This window comes from Protopterus annectens, chromosome 10.part0, assembly GCF_019279795.1.
Source record: "Protopterus annectens isolate FY-2018-M chromosome 10.part0, PAN1.0, whole genome shotgun sequence".
NCBI lineage: Eukaryota > Metazoa > Chordata > Ceratodontiformes > Protopteridae > Protopterus > Protopterus annectens.
In genome coordinates, this window is record NC_056744.1 from 1,650,895,645 (window position 1) to 1,650,913,248 (window position 17,604).

Sequence of the window (17,604 nt, forward strand, 5' to 3'; positions counted from 1 at the left end):
TTGCAAAGTATGCTTTCCAACTTGTTCAGCTGCATGCAATAAATCCTGCATTTCCTTGTTTTCTGAACATTCAGAGTTTAACAACATTTTCTGTTTAAGCAATGCCATGACATGTTGCTGATATTTGAGCATATGAAACTAACAGTTTAAGGCCCTTATAGCCAAGGTAGCAGATGTGTAAACCTTTTTTCCCCATCTATCCATTGCCCTAGAATCTCTGTCCGAGGGGGTAGGGTTTTTTTCAGCGGAAGCCTTAACTTCTTTGGGACCCTGAGAAATAGTTTCTGGGTCTGAAGCAGGGTTTTTAAAAAGGAATTTATGAGAGTCAGGAACCCTGTAATATCTGTCAGGCTTAACAGGAGCTGGAGGTAAGGAGTCAGGGGTAAGATTATACTCCAAAAACACATAATCTAGAATGTCTAACACAGGTGGGATGGCCAGTGGCTTGTGTTGAGGTAGTAAAATGAAATCCCTAAGCCTCTTTTTAGATTCTGAAAAATCTTGGCTCTCCCAGTGGAAATGCTCCCTCATGGTATGTAAGGTTTCCCCAAAAGAATAGTCCTCTGGAGGAGAAGCTGAAGGTATAGATTCTTCAGCATCAGAATCCTCATAAGGGGGAAGAGAATATTCCTGATCAGAAGAGGAATCAGAAGAAATGGAAACCTGCTCAGAAGATTCATAGTCAGTCTCTTGCCTAGGCCTCTTATCAGGAGGGTGATGGGAACCCCTGATCAAGGTAATCAAGTCTTCGGCCATTTTGAGCATCTGTTTTTTGGGCACAGAGGCCTGACCTTGTTTCTTTGCTGTAGAAGGTGCTTTAGTCTTTGCCTTTGAAGCTGAAGTCGGTTTAATGTAAAGATGTTTAGGTCTGAATACACCCTCAGAAGCCGGTGCCTGCTCAGCGGCTCAGGACCCATCTGAAGGGATAATATCCGAGGCTCCAATACCTTGAGTTTCCAGTGGCATGGCAGACTCCACATGGGAGTCAGTAGCTGCCTGTGACTCTAAAGTAGCGGGCGTCAGGGGCTGCAAAAGCGCCTCACTGAGGACCGGCAACTGGCTTAGGAGAAGCTTCGTCATCGGTTTTGGGCCTCGGTTGTCTATCTCTCTTCTTTTCTTTGCGTTTTTTGTGAACTCTGGTAGTCGGACGGTTATCCGATGACATTTCTGGATACCTAAACCAGCGTTCAAAATAGTTTAAAGCAAAATCATACTGACGCTTAATAGTGCGTTGGTTAAATCTAGCACAAAACCAACAACCAGAAACGTTGTGATCAGGGCCTAGGCAAGGAATACAGTAAGAATGAAAATCCTTATGAGGTATTTGCTTTCCATAAGAAATACAATTATTTACTTTTTCTGACATCGGTCTGGAGCAAGAAAAAAGTTTCCCCCAACAGGGTACTTAGCTTTCTTGAAGACTTCAGATCTGAAACTCGAACACGAAAATCTCAGGAGTCGGCTGACCGGCACTTGCGAACTGCTTCTGCTTCGGGCACCGCGCGGCAAGAAAGACTAAAGAAAATGGCATTGGCTGCTCCTTTTATACCCCTGACGACTGGACATCAGGGAAGGGGTGACAGCAGCCGACGCAGGACCCAGGATTTTGGAATTCAGGCCAACTGAGGACAACCTGCCAGCAGGATTACCCAAATGTAATGACTGCAACAGTGAAACACGAAGAACATCTGCCTGCTCACACCCTTGTTCTCCCCTCCCTTCACTGTTTATTACCTTAAGCCAATCCCAAAGTTAATAAATATTACCTTGTCAGGCACCATTTTTAAAACTACAACCACCCTTTGAGCACCTCATGCTCGGCTCTGCCATAGAACTTATTAAAACTGCCTGAACTGGGGCATAGCTAACTGATAGTTTGTGGAAATACAGGGTACCTACCTGAGTCTCCACATTCACTATCATATGTTCATTTATCAGTTTACTCTGTTACCTGATTGTTTCCAGCCCCCTCATAAGAGCAACTAACAGGGTCTCTACCCACTTCACTCCCCACCCTTCCCCCTATTCCCTCCCGCCTCCAGTGGTCCTACCTTTATTACACTCACAAACCCCTCCCATCTTTCCAATAGCCAACCATGGCACTAAACCCAACACTACCTCCTCCATCTTCCCACTACTATCACTCCTCCTCAGCTAACCTGTACAAGCATACCTTACCTATGCTCACTGCATGCACTCTCCTTGCATATCTTACATCCTACCAAAACTCCATCATTCCCTCACTCAACCACTACCACTGTACTACTACAAGTGTAGATTCTTCACAGCATTCTACGTAGGGAAAACCGAACGTAGACTGCGTGACAGAATATATGAGCATGTGTATGCCATTGACAGGAATAAAATAGACAATGCCCTGGTAAGACATTCCCAAATGACAGGGCATACATTTACTTTTAAAGCTATTGATCAAATACAAATGGATGCAAGAGGTGGCCTACAACACTGCTTTTGGAAGAACTGGAGTTATTTTAGCAGTTAACTTTAAATGCATTTTACAACCCAGGATTAAATGAAGCATGTAACATCCTGTGCCTGTTAAAACATAAGAGTTTAAACAGGTAAAATATTATATGAACATATGCCATGTAGAATTATTGGTATATGCTATTTTGATTTATATAATTATACTTAAAACATTATGAGCAATTGTGTTAGTATATTATATGTTTTTACTTTGTAGTGTATGTCATGGTAATTTTTATACATAGTATCCCTTTTATTTTATATAGTAGGTGATTTAATCACAAAGTATTATTGAGTGCACATCTAGCTGGTTGGTGTATCATTGTCACATGGTTTTTAAAATATGCTATTTAAATGCGGATGTTTGAATTTAATGTGATCTGAAGAATTTATTGCATTTACTATAACGAAAAGCGCTTCAATAAATTGTTTGAATTTCTACTGGACTTTCTTTCTTGCTTGTGTTTGGATTGGTGTCTACTGAGCTACTGAATTGCATTTTTCATGTCAGTTTATTTTACTCAGTTTGCTTGTATAGAACTTATTAAAATTGCATGAACTGGGGCACAGCTAACTGATAGTTTGTGGAAATACAGGGTACCTACCTGAGTCTCCACATTCACTATAATATGTTCATTTATCAGTTTACTCTGTTAACTGATTGTTTCCAGCCCCCTCATAAGAGCAACTAACAGGGTCTCTACCCGCTTCACTCCCCACCCTGCCCCCTATTCCCTCCCGCCTCCAGTGGTCCTACCTTTATTACACTCACAAACCCCTCCCATCTTTCCAATAGCCAACCATAGCACTAAAGCCAACACTACCTCCTCCATCTTCCCACTACTATCACTCCTCCTCAGCTAACCTGTACAAGCATACCTTACCTATGCTCACTGCATGCACTCTCCTTGCATATCTTACATCCTACCAAAACTCCATCATTCCCCCACTCAACCACTACCACTGTACTACTACTCACACCACCACTCATGTCTCACCCTCACTCAGCTCCCCTCCCACCAACTCAAGAACCATCCCTATGCACCCCCACATATTCTACCAACTATATTACTCAAACATAAAGCATCCCTACAACTTAACATAGTGGCCCTCCCACCATACCTATTACCCACAGAGCACAATCATAAAGTTTCCCTAATAAACAAACACATTCAAAAACTGAGAAAACTAATAACCTCATGCATATCAAAACTAGCCCTAAGTGGAGACATCCACCCCAACCCTGGCCCTACCATCTCCAACCCCAATCCTCATAATCAGACTAGAAACGACAACTTCTACCATATGACAGCCAATAAAAAGCCAAGTGACTTCCTTCTACTAAGCCTAAATATTAGAAGTATATCCAACAAAGTCCATGAACTCCATGCCACCATAGACTTGTACTCCCCAGATATAGTCATCCTGACAGAAACCTGGCTAAAACCTCACATTACCAGTGAGCAAATCCTCCTTACCGGTTATGGCATACTAAGAATTGACTGGCTAAACAAGAAAGGAGGCGGTGTAGCTATAATATTTAAACAGCAGCTAAACATCCAGATCTTAAAATCATCAGCTCCACAAATAGGCAATGAAGAAATAATATATACCAACATCAAAATAAACCAAAACAAAACCATCAACATAATTGGATGCTACTTCCCACCTGGCCAAAACATCCCTCCACTAGAAAACCTCCTCAGCTGGTCTACCCACCATCTCCCCCAAGAAACTATAATTTTAGGTGATTTCAATATTGACTGGCAATCCTGTTCTGTCAACCATCCAAACCATCATGTAAACCTTCATGGCTTCACCCAACTAGTCCAGTTGCCAACCAGGATAAATAAAAACTCCAGCAAGCACACTACCCTGGATTGGATACTAGTCAGTAAGAGCCCCCAGTCATATATAACAGGCTGCTTATCAGATAGCTTCAGTGATCACTCCCCAACATTCCTACTCAAAAAATACCTATACCAAGCTAAACCTGTCATCTACTGACAAATACATAAAAAACTAAACTTTAACCCACTCACATTCATCTCATCCCTCAAAGAATGTAAATGGCATCCTCTAAAGTACCTCAGTCTTGATGACGCAGTTAAATTTTTTAATACTACATTTATGAGCAGCCTAAATTACCATGCCCCCATAAGACTTCCAGAACATAAGCACAACCCTCCCCATGGCTACAGAAAACCACTAAGTCAGAAATAAAAAACAGGGATAAAGCCTGGGAGCACTGGCTCAAAACCAAAATCCCCTCAACTAGACAGAAATTCCTAGAACTTACGCAATAGAGTACTAACAAAACAGGACAAATTCCAATACTACCAGTCTGCCCTAGACTCCTCCCAACACAACCCCAAACAATTCTGGTCCTCCATAAACTCAATTCTCCACTCAGGTCCTCCTAGCATCCCTCACTCCAACGAAAATATTGCTACCTCATTCAACACACACTTCACACAAACCATACTATCACTAGTTAAACAACACAACCCCCCTCCCCTCCAACCTACACCTTCAACTAGCAATCTCCCCACTGCCTTCTCTTTTTCTCCTGTACCTACCTCCAACATAAAAAAACTCTTAACTAAACTGAAGCCCACCAAATTAGCAGCAGACAACCTCCCAAGTGAATACCTACAAATCGCAGCCGAGCTCTGGCCTACCCAGTATCCATCTTGATTAACCGATCTCTGTCAGAAAGTTGCGTTCCCACACTATGGAAAGTATCACATATAATTCCCCTCCACAAAGGTGGCCCCTGCACAGACCTAACCAATTACCACCCCATAGCTATTTCTCTCCACTCTCCAAAATACTAGAGAGATACATTCACTCTCAGGTCTCAGACTACCTCCTTACTAACAACCTCCTTTCCAATAATCAGCATGGTTTCTGACCAAACCATAGCACCACCACTGCCTTACTCTCCTTTACTAACACTATCCTTCAGCATAAAAACAATGGCTATCTCTCCTCAGCTACTTTCCTAGACCTATCTAAAGCATTTGACATGGTCCCACACAAACAACTCATTTCTGTCCTCAATAACCTATCCTTCTCTCAATCAGTCACCAACTGGTTTCAGAGTTACCTGTCTGACCGCCAACAATATGTTGTATGGCAGAATGACATATCTCCCCAACTACCTTTCTCTATAGGGGTTCCCCAAGGATTCATCCTCGGACCCCTACTCTTCTCTATTTTCACCAATAATCAAGCCTCTGCCACCAAACATGGCACACTCATACAATATGCAGATGACTCAACCATCATCTGCTCAGCCCAGTCCCTACCCAAACTGCAAAAAGTCACACAGGAAGCCTTTTCCTCTGTTGAAACTTGGTTATCCAATGCCCATTTAATACTCAACCCAAACAAAACTAAACTATTCATCTTCCAACCCACCAAACATACTCAAAACAACTCTCACTTTAACATCACAGCAAAAGACACCACTATACACCCAACAGACCACACCAAATTGCTAGGAGTGGAAATAAACAAACTAAAATTTGACATTCACATATCCATGACCATAAAAAGTCCACAAAAAACTAGGAGCGTTATACAGAAATAAGCAACTTCTCACCAAAGCAGCAAAGATTTCAGTAGCAAATTCCCACCTTATCTCCACCCTACTTTATGCCTTTCCAATGTATACCAACCTAAGGCAATGCGATCTAAACAAGCTAGAGACCTGCTACAACAAAATCACCAAATTTGCCACAGGGGCATCCTACCGTAGTCACCGCTGTCACTTGCTGAACTGGGCTAGCTTGAACTCCTCCACCTCCTTCAATGGTATCAACTCTCACTCGCCCAGAAACTAGTAAACCATCCACTAAATGTCCCATCCCTCCAGAATCTACTCCAACCCTATCGCACCACCAGACCACTAAGATCCAGCAACAAAAATCACTTGCAGATCACTAAAGCCAATAACTCTGCTGGTGAAGCACTATTCTCTTGCACCATAGCCAAATTATTGAACTCCCTCCCACCCACAATTACCTCAGTACCATCATGAACCCACTTCAAAACTCTACTAAAAGTGCACCTAAAAACATGCTGGCTATGCCCTTGCAACTCCCACTCTAATATCACCCACCCCATCCAACCACTACCTTTCTTTCCACCCCACTAACTACCTTGATTATAGCAAGCTCGGATGCTCATAAGCCTACTACTTATTATACAGCAGGAACTTCTTATTTTAACAATTGTTAATGTCTGTTATGAACTTCGCAGATAAAGATTCTAGTTGTCTACTGATGTACTGTGTTCTTCATCTGTAACTATGTTTGTAATTAATTGCTATGTAAATCCAATGTAACTACTGTCTGTATATTTTAACTGCGGAGCTTTTCTTCCTGGGCCTCTGCTGAAAATGGACCTATGTCCAGTCGGACACTCCCGGCCAACAAATATAAATAAATAAACTAAAAAATAAATATATAAATGGCTTAGGATGAATCCTTAAGTCTTTAATTTTAATTTCCAACAATGCTGTGTCTTCAGTAGGCTGTAGAAGTCTTCCAAAGTCGGTATTGTGTTTGTATTCCATCTTCTTGTTATACACTTCCTTGAGATTGCAAATATTGTCCAAATTAGATAACATATTTGACTCATTCAAATGAGGACCTTTGTACACATTTAATAATACTAGAGCTTTAGATAAGTTAAACGATTCATTAAATAAAGCTTGTAAAAAGTTTTTAATACCATTCCAAAATGGCTTAATTTTAACACAGTCGAAAAAAATGTGATTTCAATCTGCATTGTGTATTTGTTCACACCTCCAACATAGAATAATTAATTTCAGTAATTCTATCTGGAGTTAAGAATGCTCTGTGCAAGCATTTCCAATTTAAAAACTTTCCAGTATTGTGTAAATGATATATGTTTTACTGATAATAAAATATTTGATTTCATTTCTTCAGTTAGCTGTAATGAGTGTCCTTTTGTTATATAATTCCAACATGAGGATTTGAGCGTTTTATAATTTATCAATATCTTGCAAAATTTCAAAATACTATTTCCCATGTCATAATCATTATATATGATTTCATAAAGGTATTTTGTAAGTTTAAGTATTTCTTTAAATGAAGAATTACTAATTATTCTGCATAAATCTTGTGACTATGTCAGAATGCTTTGCATAGTTAGCCAATCTTGTGGAATTTTGTATGTTGTTTCTATTGTTTGCATATCCAAAACTTTTAGTTCTTTGATAAATTGAAACCAACAAACAAATCCTTTCTGTTCCCAGGAATTAATTATTTCTCTGTATATTTTATGTGGATAGCTCTTTGTAACTATGAATGGAGTTAAAAGCTCAAACCATATTTTTAAACCTATATTTGCATTAATAATTTTCCTAAATGAGTCAATGTAATAATTAATCATACGAGTTTTAGTGGGCTGAGTTATGTTATACTGCATACTAATACATAATATGTGAATTTTTTTTTTTGTAAATCAAATTCATTTATTGATATTACAGTTAGTAATTCTTTCCAATTTGCAGAATAATTTGGACTTATCCAGTCTGAGGTTGTTTTAGATATTGATGCTTTTATATAGGTTTTTATATCACAAAAGTTTAATCCTCCTTGTTTCCATAGTCTGATATGATGTATTAAAGCTATTCTGTTTCTTTTGGGAAACCATAAAAATTTTATTAGGCGTGAGTTTATGTCCGAGTATATTCATTTCTGGTAACAGTTGTATTGCCAAAGCTATATATATATATATTTATATTAGAACATTTGTCATCTAGATTTAATTGATCAATATGTATATTTTCTTTTTGGAAATGTTCCATATAGTGATTTCTATAGGCAACAAGAATGTCACCTATAACAGAGACATTTTTCCCTTTCTTTTCATGGAAGATACTTTTAATGTTATTAGCATTTGAGCGTATTTTGATTCTTCTCCCAAATATCTACATAATTTATCCAGAAGTGGCCAAGGTATTATTTTTTAGTTTTTCTAAAGCTAAACTAGTTTTATGTGCTAGAATTTTGTTGTATTTATTATTTAACACTTCTACTTTCTTTTTTATCTCCAAATGATTTTGATTTTTTTCAGCTTTTACTGGCAAAAGTTTGGATTATAGATCTAATAATTCAGAACCCCATTCTCTGATTTTTTTTTATACCAAGTTAGGGTTTTACCATATTTTTAAGCTTTTAATGAGTCCCATATCATTATTTTATTTATCTCTGTGGTGTAATTAATATCTAAGAAGAACTGTAATTCAGATAATAACCAGGGTTTGAACTCTTTAATTTTAGTTATATATGCTGGAATTCTGGAGTTAAAAATTAATGGTTTGTACCCATTTTGAAGTTTTAGTATCAATGAATTGTGCAACATTTGTAGTTTCTGAAAAGGGGCAGGAGTGATTGAAAAATTAATGATTTTAGAGTGTAAGTCATGGGCAGCAAATATTTTATCTATTCTAGTTTGGGTACCAAATCTGTGATCTTGATGGGAAAACAAAGAAAGATATGATAAAGATGGGTTACAAAAACTACAATTTAAGTTAAAGCAACTACAAGACTTGTTATGCAAGATTTATCTTCTTTAAATTTAAAAGTATCTACAAGATGAAATGATTCTATCCACTTGTTTAAAGCTTTTGATATAGCAGATGTATTGTCTTTTATTTGCAGTTTCAGAAATATCAAATTAAAGCAATGACATGACTTGTTATGCATATTTATTTATGTAAGAAAATCTTCATGCTCCCCTTGATGTTCAATGTAGTGTATGTCATTTATGACAAGTTAAGACAGTAATGTTATTATACACAAGCCCATGTTATTTAAATCCTGTCTTTAATATCTAAATTCAGCAGACTGCTTCATCTTATAAGGCAATTATATCTTTTATGTCTAGATTTACTAAAATCATACATTACATAACTATTGTGCGTGTTTTTTTTTTGTTTTTTTTATCAAGAATCAACTTAATGAGCTAAACAAAGTTTTGGGAGACCATCAATATGTGCACATGTGGTTTAAAACAGCCCTTTTACTATATATATATATTTTTTAAAACCAAAAATGTCATTGCCGAGAATCATCTTGAAGGCTCCTCAGAGCCATTAAACATTATTGTCACTCTGTCTCCGTTACCATAGCAACTGGGAGCATCTGTTTCTGTTAGTGTGTCTGTGTACTGCATACCAGAGACTCACGATGCACCTGAAGCAAAGCTTCACTTCACTGCAACTTCAAGCCTAAATTCCCTCCCTTTCAGCGAGACAGCAACCAGGAAAAGAACAGAGAGCAAACAAACAAAACAAAAAAAAATATCCCAACAAGCCACCACAAGAGACAACACACTCCTCCAGCCCTCCCACCTCCCACTCAGCAGACATGCAAACAAACCATTCTCTGCAAAAATATCCCAAATCACAGTTCTATCCACCCCCTTCTCCTGGATCCAGGCTAAAACACCAAATTTCTCTTCCTAATACACAAGCAGCAGTAAACCTCGATCACAAGCCGCTTCCCGGAGATGAAAACGGCAACATATAACAGCTGCCAGACACAGCTGCATCCACATACACCATGTCAAGCTTAATCAAACAGCACTCAAAGCCAAGATACCTGCCACAATTGATATTAATTATGTTTAGACAGAATAATAATGATATTTGTACTACCTGCCAGACATGGCTGCATCCACACACACACCATATCAGGATTGATCAAACAGCACTTGAAACGATGATACCTGCCATAATTGATATCAACTATGTTTAGACAGAATAATAATGACATTTGTACTAGCTGCCAGACACAGCTGCATCCACGCACACCATATCAAGATTGATCAAGCAGCACTCATAGCTGTGATATCTGCCATCATTTATATTAACTATATTTATCAAAAAGTAACGTTGCCCCAACTGCAAACTGGATACAAAATCACTGGCAAACGTTGTAGCCTGGGTTCCGAGGAAAATAACTCTGGCAGTCCGTAAAAAACAAATTTTATATACTCTTAAAACGTACAAAAGATAAAATTAAATAAAATAATTTATAGTAGTGCTGCAGGTTAAGCGCTTTCATCCACTTTAACTGTGGACTTCATCAGAACATATAGCACTGAATCTCAATTGATTAAATATGTCTTTTGGCGCCATTGTGCTTAATTATAGACTTCACATATTTAAATCTGTATACAGCCTATCTACTAAATATGCTAAATGTTCTTCTATATAAAATATCTAGACCATACGTGTTCATGACCACTGACAATACACATACATTAGATAACACCCCCATATATAACTAAATGTACATTGCAAGAATGGAACAATAATATGTACTATGCATTTAATTTCTATACCTCATGATCTTGCCCCTAATATAGGTTTAATAGAAATGTTATCCTTTAAACCTGGGGGTGTTGTGGCATCAAGCAATAATTGCCACTTTATTTCCTTATGCCCCAATATACCTTTTATGTTGCCACCTCTAGGGTTTATCTTTAACTGCTCCAAAATACCAAATTTAAAATTATGGTTATTCCCACACTTCTCTATATGTCTATATAGGGCATTATTTGTGTCTTTCTTCCTAATCCTATATAAGTGGTCATAAATCCTGTTTTTGAGACCTCTGTCTGTCTTTCCCACGTAGTATCCAGAACATACTGTGCATTTAGCCAAATATATTATATATTTGGTATTGCAATTCCCTGTTATGAATGTGACGTTAGTATTATTGAAATTTCCCAATACTATGTGATCATCCACCAATATTGCATGACATTGTCTGCATGTCCCACATTTGTTTGTATGACCTTTTTTGTTATTATTATTCAATCCCCCATTTTCTAAACTATGCTTCAAATTTTGTCTAGTTTTATGTACAAAAATTGGTGCTTGTCCCACCACTTGAGTAATAGTGTCATCTGCTGTTAGAATGTTCCAATTATGTGAAATAACCTTTCTGACCGGATTAATATAAAGGCTATATTCTAATATGCAGGCACGGTTATAGGACATATCACTGTAATCTGATGTATTGCTATGTATCATATTTTGTGATAACCCTACACCTAATAGGTGTTTGTATTTCTTACCCCATTCACTTATGATGTATTTCGTTGTGTCGTATATTAATTCTTTGGGAAATCCCTTTTCTTTGAACATTTGTCCTATATAATTAACCTCCTGTACCATGTCATCATATTGTGTCATTCTTGCAGCTCGAATACATTGCCCTTTTAATATATTCTTCACTCGACCTCTTGGGTGGTTACTAGAGTATTCTAAATAGGCATTACTAAATGTTTCTTTCCTATATATACATGACTTAAACCCAGTAGTGGTGTGACTAATAGAAGTATCCGAATAAGCTATACTATTAGGATCATAAGTGTATGTAAATTTCAGATATATACTAGAGTTGTTCAAATACTCCATACATTGCATAAATTTATCTAAGGTATCATCGTACAAGATGAAAATATCACCCAGAAAGCATGTGTAATATCTTAAACAATTCATATACTCCTATTCAACACATGTGTGTCCTCCCAGTCCAGCATGACCATACTGGCAAAGATGGGAACGCACGCTGCTCCCATCGCCACTCCTCTGGTCTGCCTATAAAATTCCCCTTCAAAGTATATGTAATTGTGGTCTAATACTATAGACATGCATTCAAGAATAAGGCTAACATTGTCCCATACCATTCCACCATACTTTCTAATGCTGTTACAAAAGGCATCTAAGCCTTCGTGTTTGGGAATACAGGAAAATAGACCTATCACATCTATAGTGATATAAATAAGTTCCCTTTTCCACACAGTAGGTCCATACAGTAGGTGTTAAACTACTTAAGAAATCCCATGAATCTTTTATAATATGTGGAACATTCCGATAAATGTGTTTTAACCTCCTAGCAATCATTTCACCTATAGGGAATGTCTTAGACTTACTTCCTGATACAATAGGCCGAAATGGGGGATTTGTAATATTTTTATGTGTCTTATGGATACCTATAATGGTGGCTAATGTGGGAAACTCTACCTTCATATAATTGTACATATCTTTGCTGATCCTATCTTCCAAAAAATATTCTTCCAAATACATATCTATTTGCCTATATGCGATATTGATCTCATTCAAGGATACTACTTCATAGTTACCCGTTTGTAGTAAAATGTCATAGAGTTTGTTCACATACTCCAAAGAGTCATATAATACCACACTTCCACCCTTATCGGGTTTCATGACCCTAACACTGTGGTCATTTTTAAGTTGCTGTAATGCTTTGAATGCTCCCCCAGTAAGGTTATTCCTAATTTTCATACCTTTACAATTATGTTGCAACTTATAAAATTCCCTAGTGACTACTTTTTCGTATGTGGCAATGCTAGGATGTGTGGGAGGAACAAAAGTACTTTTCTTTTTGCATGAACTATTTGTTTTATTACCCACTTCGATACCTAAGTTAGAAACTTTGTCCTTAAAAAATATTGCCAAGTATATTTAGACAGACTAATGATGGCATTTGTATTAAGAGCTTCTTACTATTATTCATCCAGGATATACATAACATTTCTAAATCATACATTAACTGAAGAAGGCATTAGTCTCCATGACAGCATTTTTTTTCAAAACACTCTACTGTTACTGCTATTATATATGATGTTAATCTGTTACATTTGAGTCTGAACTGTGAATAGTACCTTGTTGAATTATAATACTTTAAGTAATTAAGTAAAAACAATGAAAAATGAACAAGATAAGTATTCACTGAGTTCAAATAGGGGAATAGAAACTTCTATGTTTATATTGTATGTTGCTTTGTTTGGCTTATATATAATGTAAATAGCAACCCATCTTGACCTACCTTTGTGAAAAATTACTGGACTCTTTGAACATTCTGATTAAATAATTACTGTTTTCTCAGTTGTTTAAGAAACCCTCCTTTTTTAAATAAAAACAGATGACAAGTGATGTACCATATCAGTTGATACTTTGACAGATGTAGTTGTAAGAATTATTTTTTTGGGACAACTATCTTGGAATCATTTTTTTGTTTGTTTCTTTCTAGCATCAGTCCAATGATTTGTTTCTTTTATTCTTTTAAGAGTAGGGGCCATCCATTCCATTTCTTCTGGGATAGACACTATGTTGTTGTTTTTGATGAATGTAGTAGCTTCTTCTAAGCCATTAAAGGTTCTCATATCATTGGCAAAAGGTAGTTTTATCTTGGCTGGAAAGACCAGCTGTGCTTTAATATTGTTTTCTTTCAACAGTTTTATTATTGGCCAGACTGGGTATTCTGGAAGAATAATCATTGTCAAACCTTATCAGGTTTTGACTGTATTTTAAGGGTGATTTTCTCAAAGCAGATTTTAATATTAGTTCCTTGTCCAGAAATGAAATAAGTTTTGTAACAATGGCTCTAGGTGGAGTATTTGAGTTAGAAGCAGGTTTCCTCAGTGCTCTATGTGCCCTTTCAATCCCAAATGAAAGTCCCTCTTTCCAAGTCTAAAAATTCAGGAATCCAGGTTGTTAGGAATGAAATAATGTCTTCTCCTTCAGTGTTTTCAGGCAGACTAAAGATCCTTATGTTGTTTCTCCTTTCCCTGTTTTCTAAGTCATCTATTTTGTTAAGCAGCCATGTATTCTGTTTAAGCACAAATTCTTTTTGGAATTCTTCCTCTCTGAGTCTCCCTTCAATGTTATTTAGAGAAGTCTCTATATTTGTTATTTTTGTATGGTGTTGCTGTAATAGTTCCTTAAAAGTATCAGTCTGTTTTTGAGAAATTAATTTGAGGTTTTCTAAGTCATTTTTAAAGCCATCCATCTTAAAAGATAGTTCCTGTAAGGTAGATGTCATAAATTGCAGTTCTTTTTTCAAAGCAGCATCTGCATGAGAATTCCTTGAGTTGTTCATATTCAATGACTCAGTATATCTCCAAGTTACTTGACAGGATTTTTTTTTATATATCTTCACCAAAACTGATATTTATGTAGTTTAGTAGTTTATCTATAGATTTCTGATGTTTTAAACTTGAAAATAATAAAATGTTCCTATATTATTATACTAGTTTATGGAGCTCTCAAAATTCACTGCTCTCAGTTAGCTGTCTATGCTCTGCCTCATGTTTTTTGATTCTGTCTGTTAATCCTTAAGTAGTTTTGCCCACATAATAGCAAAAACAGGTCATACACACACACCTAAATAAACAACATTTATAGAACTGTAGTGAAAGTGCCTGTGGAAATTGACTAAATAGTTACAATGTTGCACTATGGAAATAGACTAAATAGTTACAATGTTGCACTTAAAACTGTTTGCAAATATTTATATACTGACACACTTTGCAACGTCCACACTTGAACATACCATTATTATTGTGCATTCTAACTCTGTTACAATGTTTGTGGCTACTGTTCTCAAATAAATTTTTAAGTGTTTTTGTATTATTGTAGCAAAATTGTAGGTCTGGACCTAATATTTTAAACAGCTCCTTGTTCCCCTGAATGGTGCACCAGGTTTCTTAAGAATGTCTCTAATGCCATACATATCTTTGCTAACAGGCAATGGGAAACTAAGATAGAACTCTTTTTTTCCACAGTAACTTGCTAGCATGAAATCCATATTTAAGTATGGGAAAATATTTCTTATATCCAAGTTTGGTAATCTCATGCATGATTTGTTCAACAAACTTCATTGGACAATGTTTTTCTATGAATAACTGCTTTAAATATATGCTTGCTTGACAGACAATATTATCTTCACTAATAATCCATGAAAAACGGATGAATTGCCCTTTTACATTAGACTTCATGAAAAACAATGTTGACTACTGAAGTCTAAAAATTAATAATAAACATCTTATGTTAAATATTAGAAATAAATTTATATTCAGGCTTATCCAACTTAAGTTCTATATCCAGAAACTGCAACTTATTACCTATACCTGAAATGGTAAACTTCAAAAAGTCTGAGCTTTGTCTAAGATCTGCTAGAAATGCATCGAATTCTTCCTTGCCAAATAAAAAAGATGTCATCAATGAAGCCTTTGTATAATTTAATCTTTTTGAAACCTGGAAGCTTAACTAAATGTTCTATTTCCCATTCACTAAGTACAATGTTGGGGTAAGCAGGGACCATTTTGGCACCCATCACTGCCACATTTTTTCTGATGATAAGTGATATTGTTAAAAATAAAAAAAATCTAAAACTATTTATATCAAGTTGCAGAGAGTGTTAACTCTATTATTACTTATAAATGAATGTTTGGTAAGAAAAAGTCTCATTAACTCAATTCCTTGTTCATGAGGAGTACTAGCATACAAGGATTCTATGTCTAACTCTACTTAAAAGTTATCCTGTGATGTGATCTGACATGCAGAAAGTTCTTTCAAAAACACCCAAAAATCCTGTAGATAAAAAGATGTACTTTGAATAACAGGTTCAAAAAATGATAAATAAACTGTGATATATTTTCTGTTTTCATACCTTTCAGAAAAATAATATTTCTGAATGGTAGATTGAATTGATCTTCGTGCATTTTGGGTATACCAAGTAATTTTCCCGGGCATGGATGTTGTATCATAAAAAAATGTATTCTTGTACATCTATACTACCTTGTTATGAAATTTGTTGTTAGTTTCCCCATGCTTTTAAAGAAGTATATAAATGGAATGGTGAATTTATACACGTTTATTCTGTTTTTTTAAACTATTATTTGGATCACTCGTGTGTATGTTTTTAATAAAGATGATTTGACTTAAACCAGCTTGTGCTTCCATACTTTCATTAGTGGTTTGGAAAGTTGTAAAGAAAATATTTCTACCATCTGTTATTATTTTCGATTTTTAGAATGTGCCTGAATTCTAGGGAATCTTAGATCTTTCACACAGACAAGTTTCCTCATTATTTGTTGATAGCTAGAGACTGTTCAGTTTTGGAACCATAAACTTTCTGCTACATAATTACTGCCCCTGTCTCCTTATCTACTTTCATTATTCTAATATCAGAATTACTGGCAAGTTCTCTCAAGAAGTATAGTAACCTTGCTAGGATATGAACCATATAGTTATGACTACTACAACAATTATCTAATGAAGAACACAATTAGTTTCTGACATAGCCACAGAGACTGAATAAAACAAGAATGTGCAAGTTAGAATGAAGCATGCTAAATTACAATATTTAGATTGCTGGTATATGTGTTATCACAAATATTTCTGCTTCAGTGCAAAAGTTGAACAAAAACAAAATTGAAAAGAATACTTACTGGTTGCAATCTCCCAGGTTCCTTTTGACTGAGCTTCAAACTACTGTCAAATGTCCCCTGAGTGGACATAACATCATTTTCAAAGCATTCGAACTTTTCTTCCATCTCTTTCACAGTCACCACTTCTTTATGCTTGAGCTTCAAGGTAACATCAGACACATGTGATGCAATTATATCATCTTTAATGCAATCAAGAAGATGACCTGTTTCACTCAGATTGTTTGCTTCATCACTCCTAAGCTGCTGGATGAGTTTTTGTTCTTTGTCTTGCAGAAACTGGTGCAGTTTGGCAAACTCTTGTTTTATATATTGTTCTAAACTGAAAGCATCTTCCTGGGAAAATTAATATGAAAAGAAATATGTTGAACAGCTATACATTAAACTATCAGATGTATCTACTTAATTTCCTTACAAAACAAAAGGAACAGAGACTAGTCAACTGACACAATGACAAGTCATCTTTCTGCAGGACTTGTGACTTGGGGTCTGAGACCAAAACTAAGCCACCATTATGGCTGGCAGGGAGAGATGGATTACCAGACTAGAATTTTCTTCTTGTCAAATTTGGGTATAGATATGCAGCCCAAATATGAACGTTAAAATACAGTAGGAAAGAAGGCCGATACTAGACTGAGATACCGGACCTTTTATTGGTTTAATTATCTGCTAACTAGATAGACTGTACTGGCTGGAAATCCTTTTCTGCTATGACATGGACCACACAGTGCAAAAATACATTGTGATGTTTGTTTCTATTCATATCTGTAGAAATAATAAACATAATAAATTAAAAACAAATGAATGCTACAG

The 17,604-nt window shown here is 36.2% G+C and overlaps 2 protein-coding genes across 2 annotated transcripts in view; both read right to left on the reverse strand.

The window, feature by feature from the left end:
* Positions 1 to 17,604, reverse strand: part of LOC122814368 (zinc finger protein 729-like) — a 600,102-nt gene that overhangs the window by 314,220 nt on the left and 268,278 nt on the right. The window contains exon 11 of the mRNA XM_044086953.1: positions 16,795 to 17,127. Within this exon, the coding sequence (XP_043942888.1) occupies positions 16,795 to 17,127 (333 nt within the window). The remainder of the gene's footprint in view (positions 1 to 16,794; positions 17,128 to 17,604) is intronic.
* The window catches only part of LOC122813849 (zinc finger protein 676-like), a 126,867-nt gene that overhangs the window by 71,821 nt on the left and 37,442 nt on the right, over positions 1 to 17,604 (reverse strand). The window contains exon 3 of the mRNA XM_044086386.1: positions 16,795 to 17,127. Within this exon, the coding sequence (XP_043942321.1) occupies positions 16,795 to 17,127 (333 nt within the window). The remainder of the gene's footprint in view (positions 1 to 16,794; positions 17,128 to 17,604) is intronic.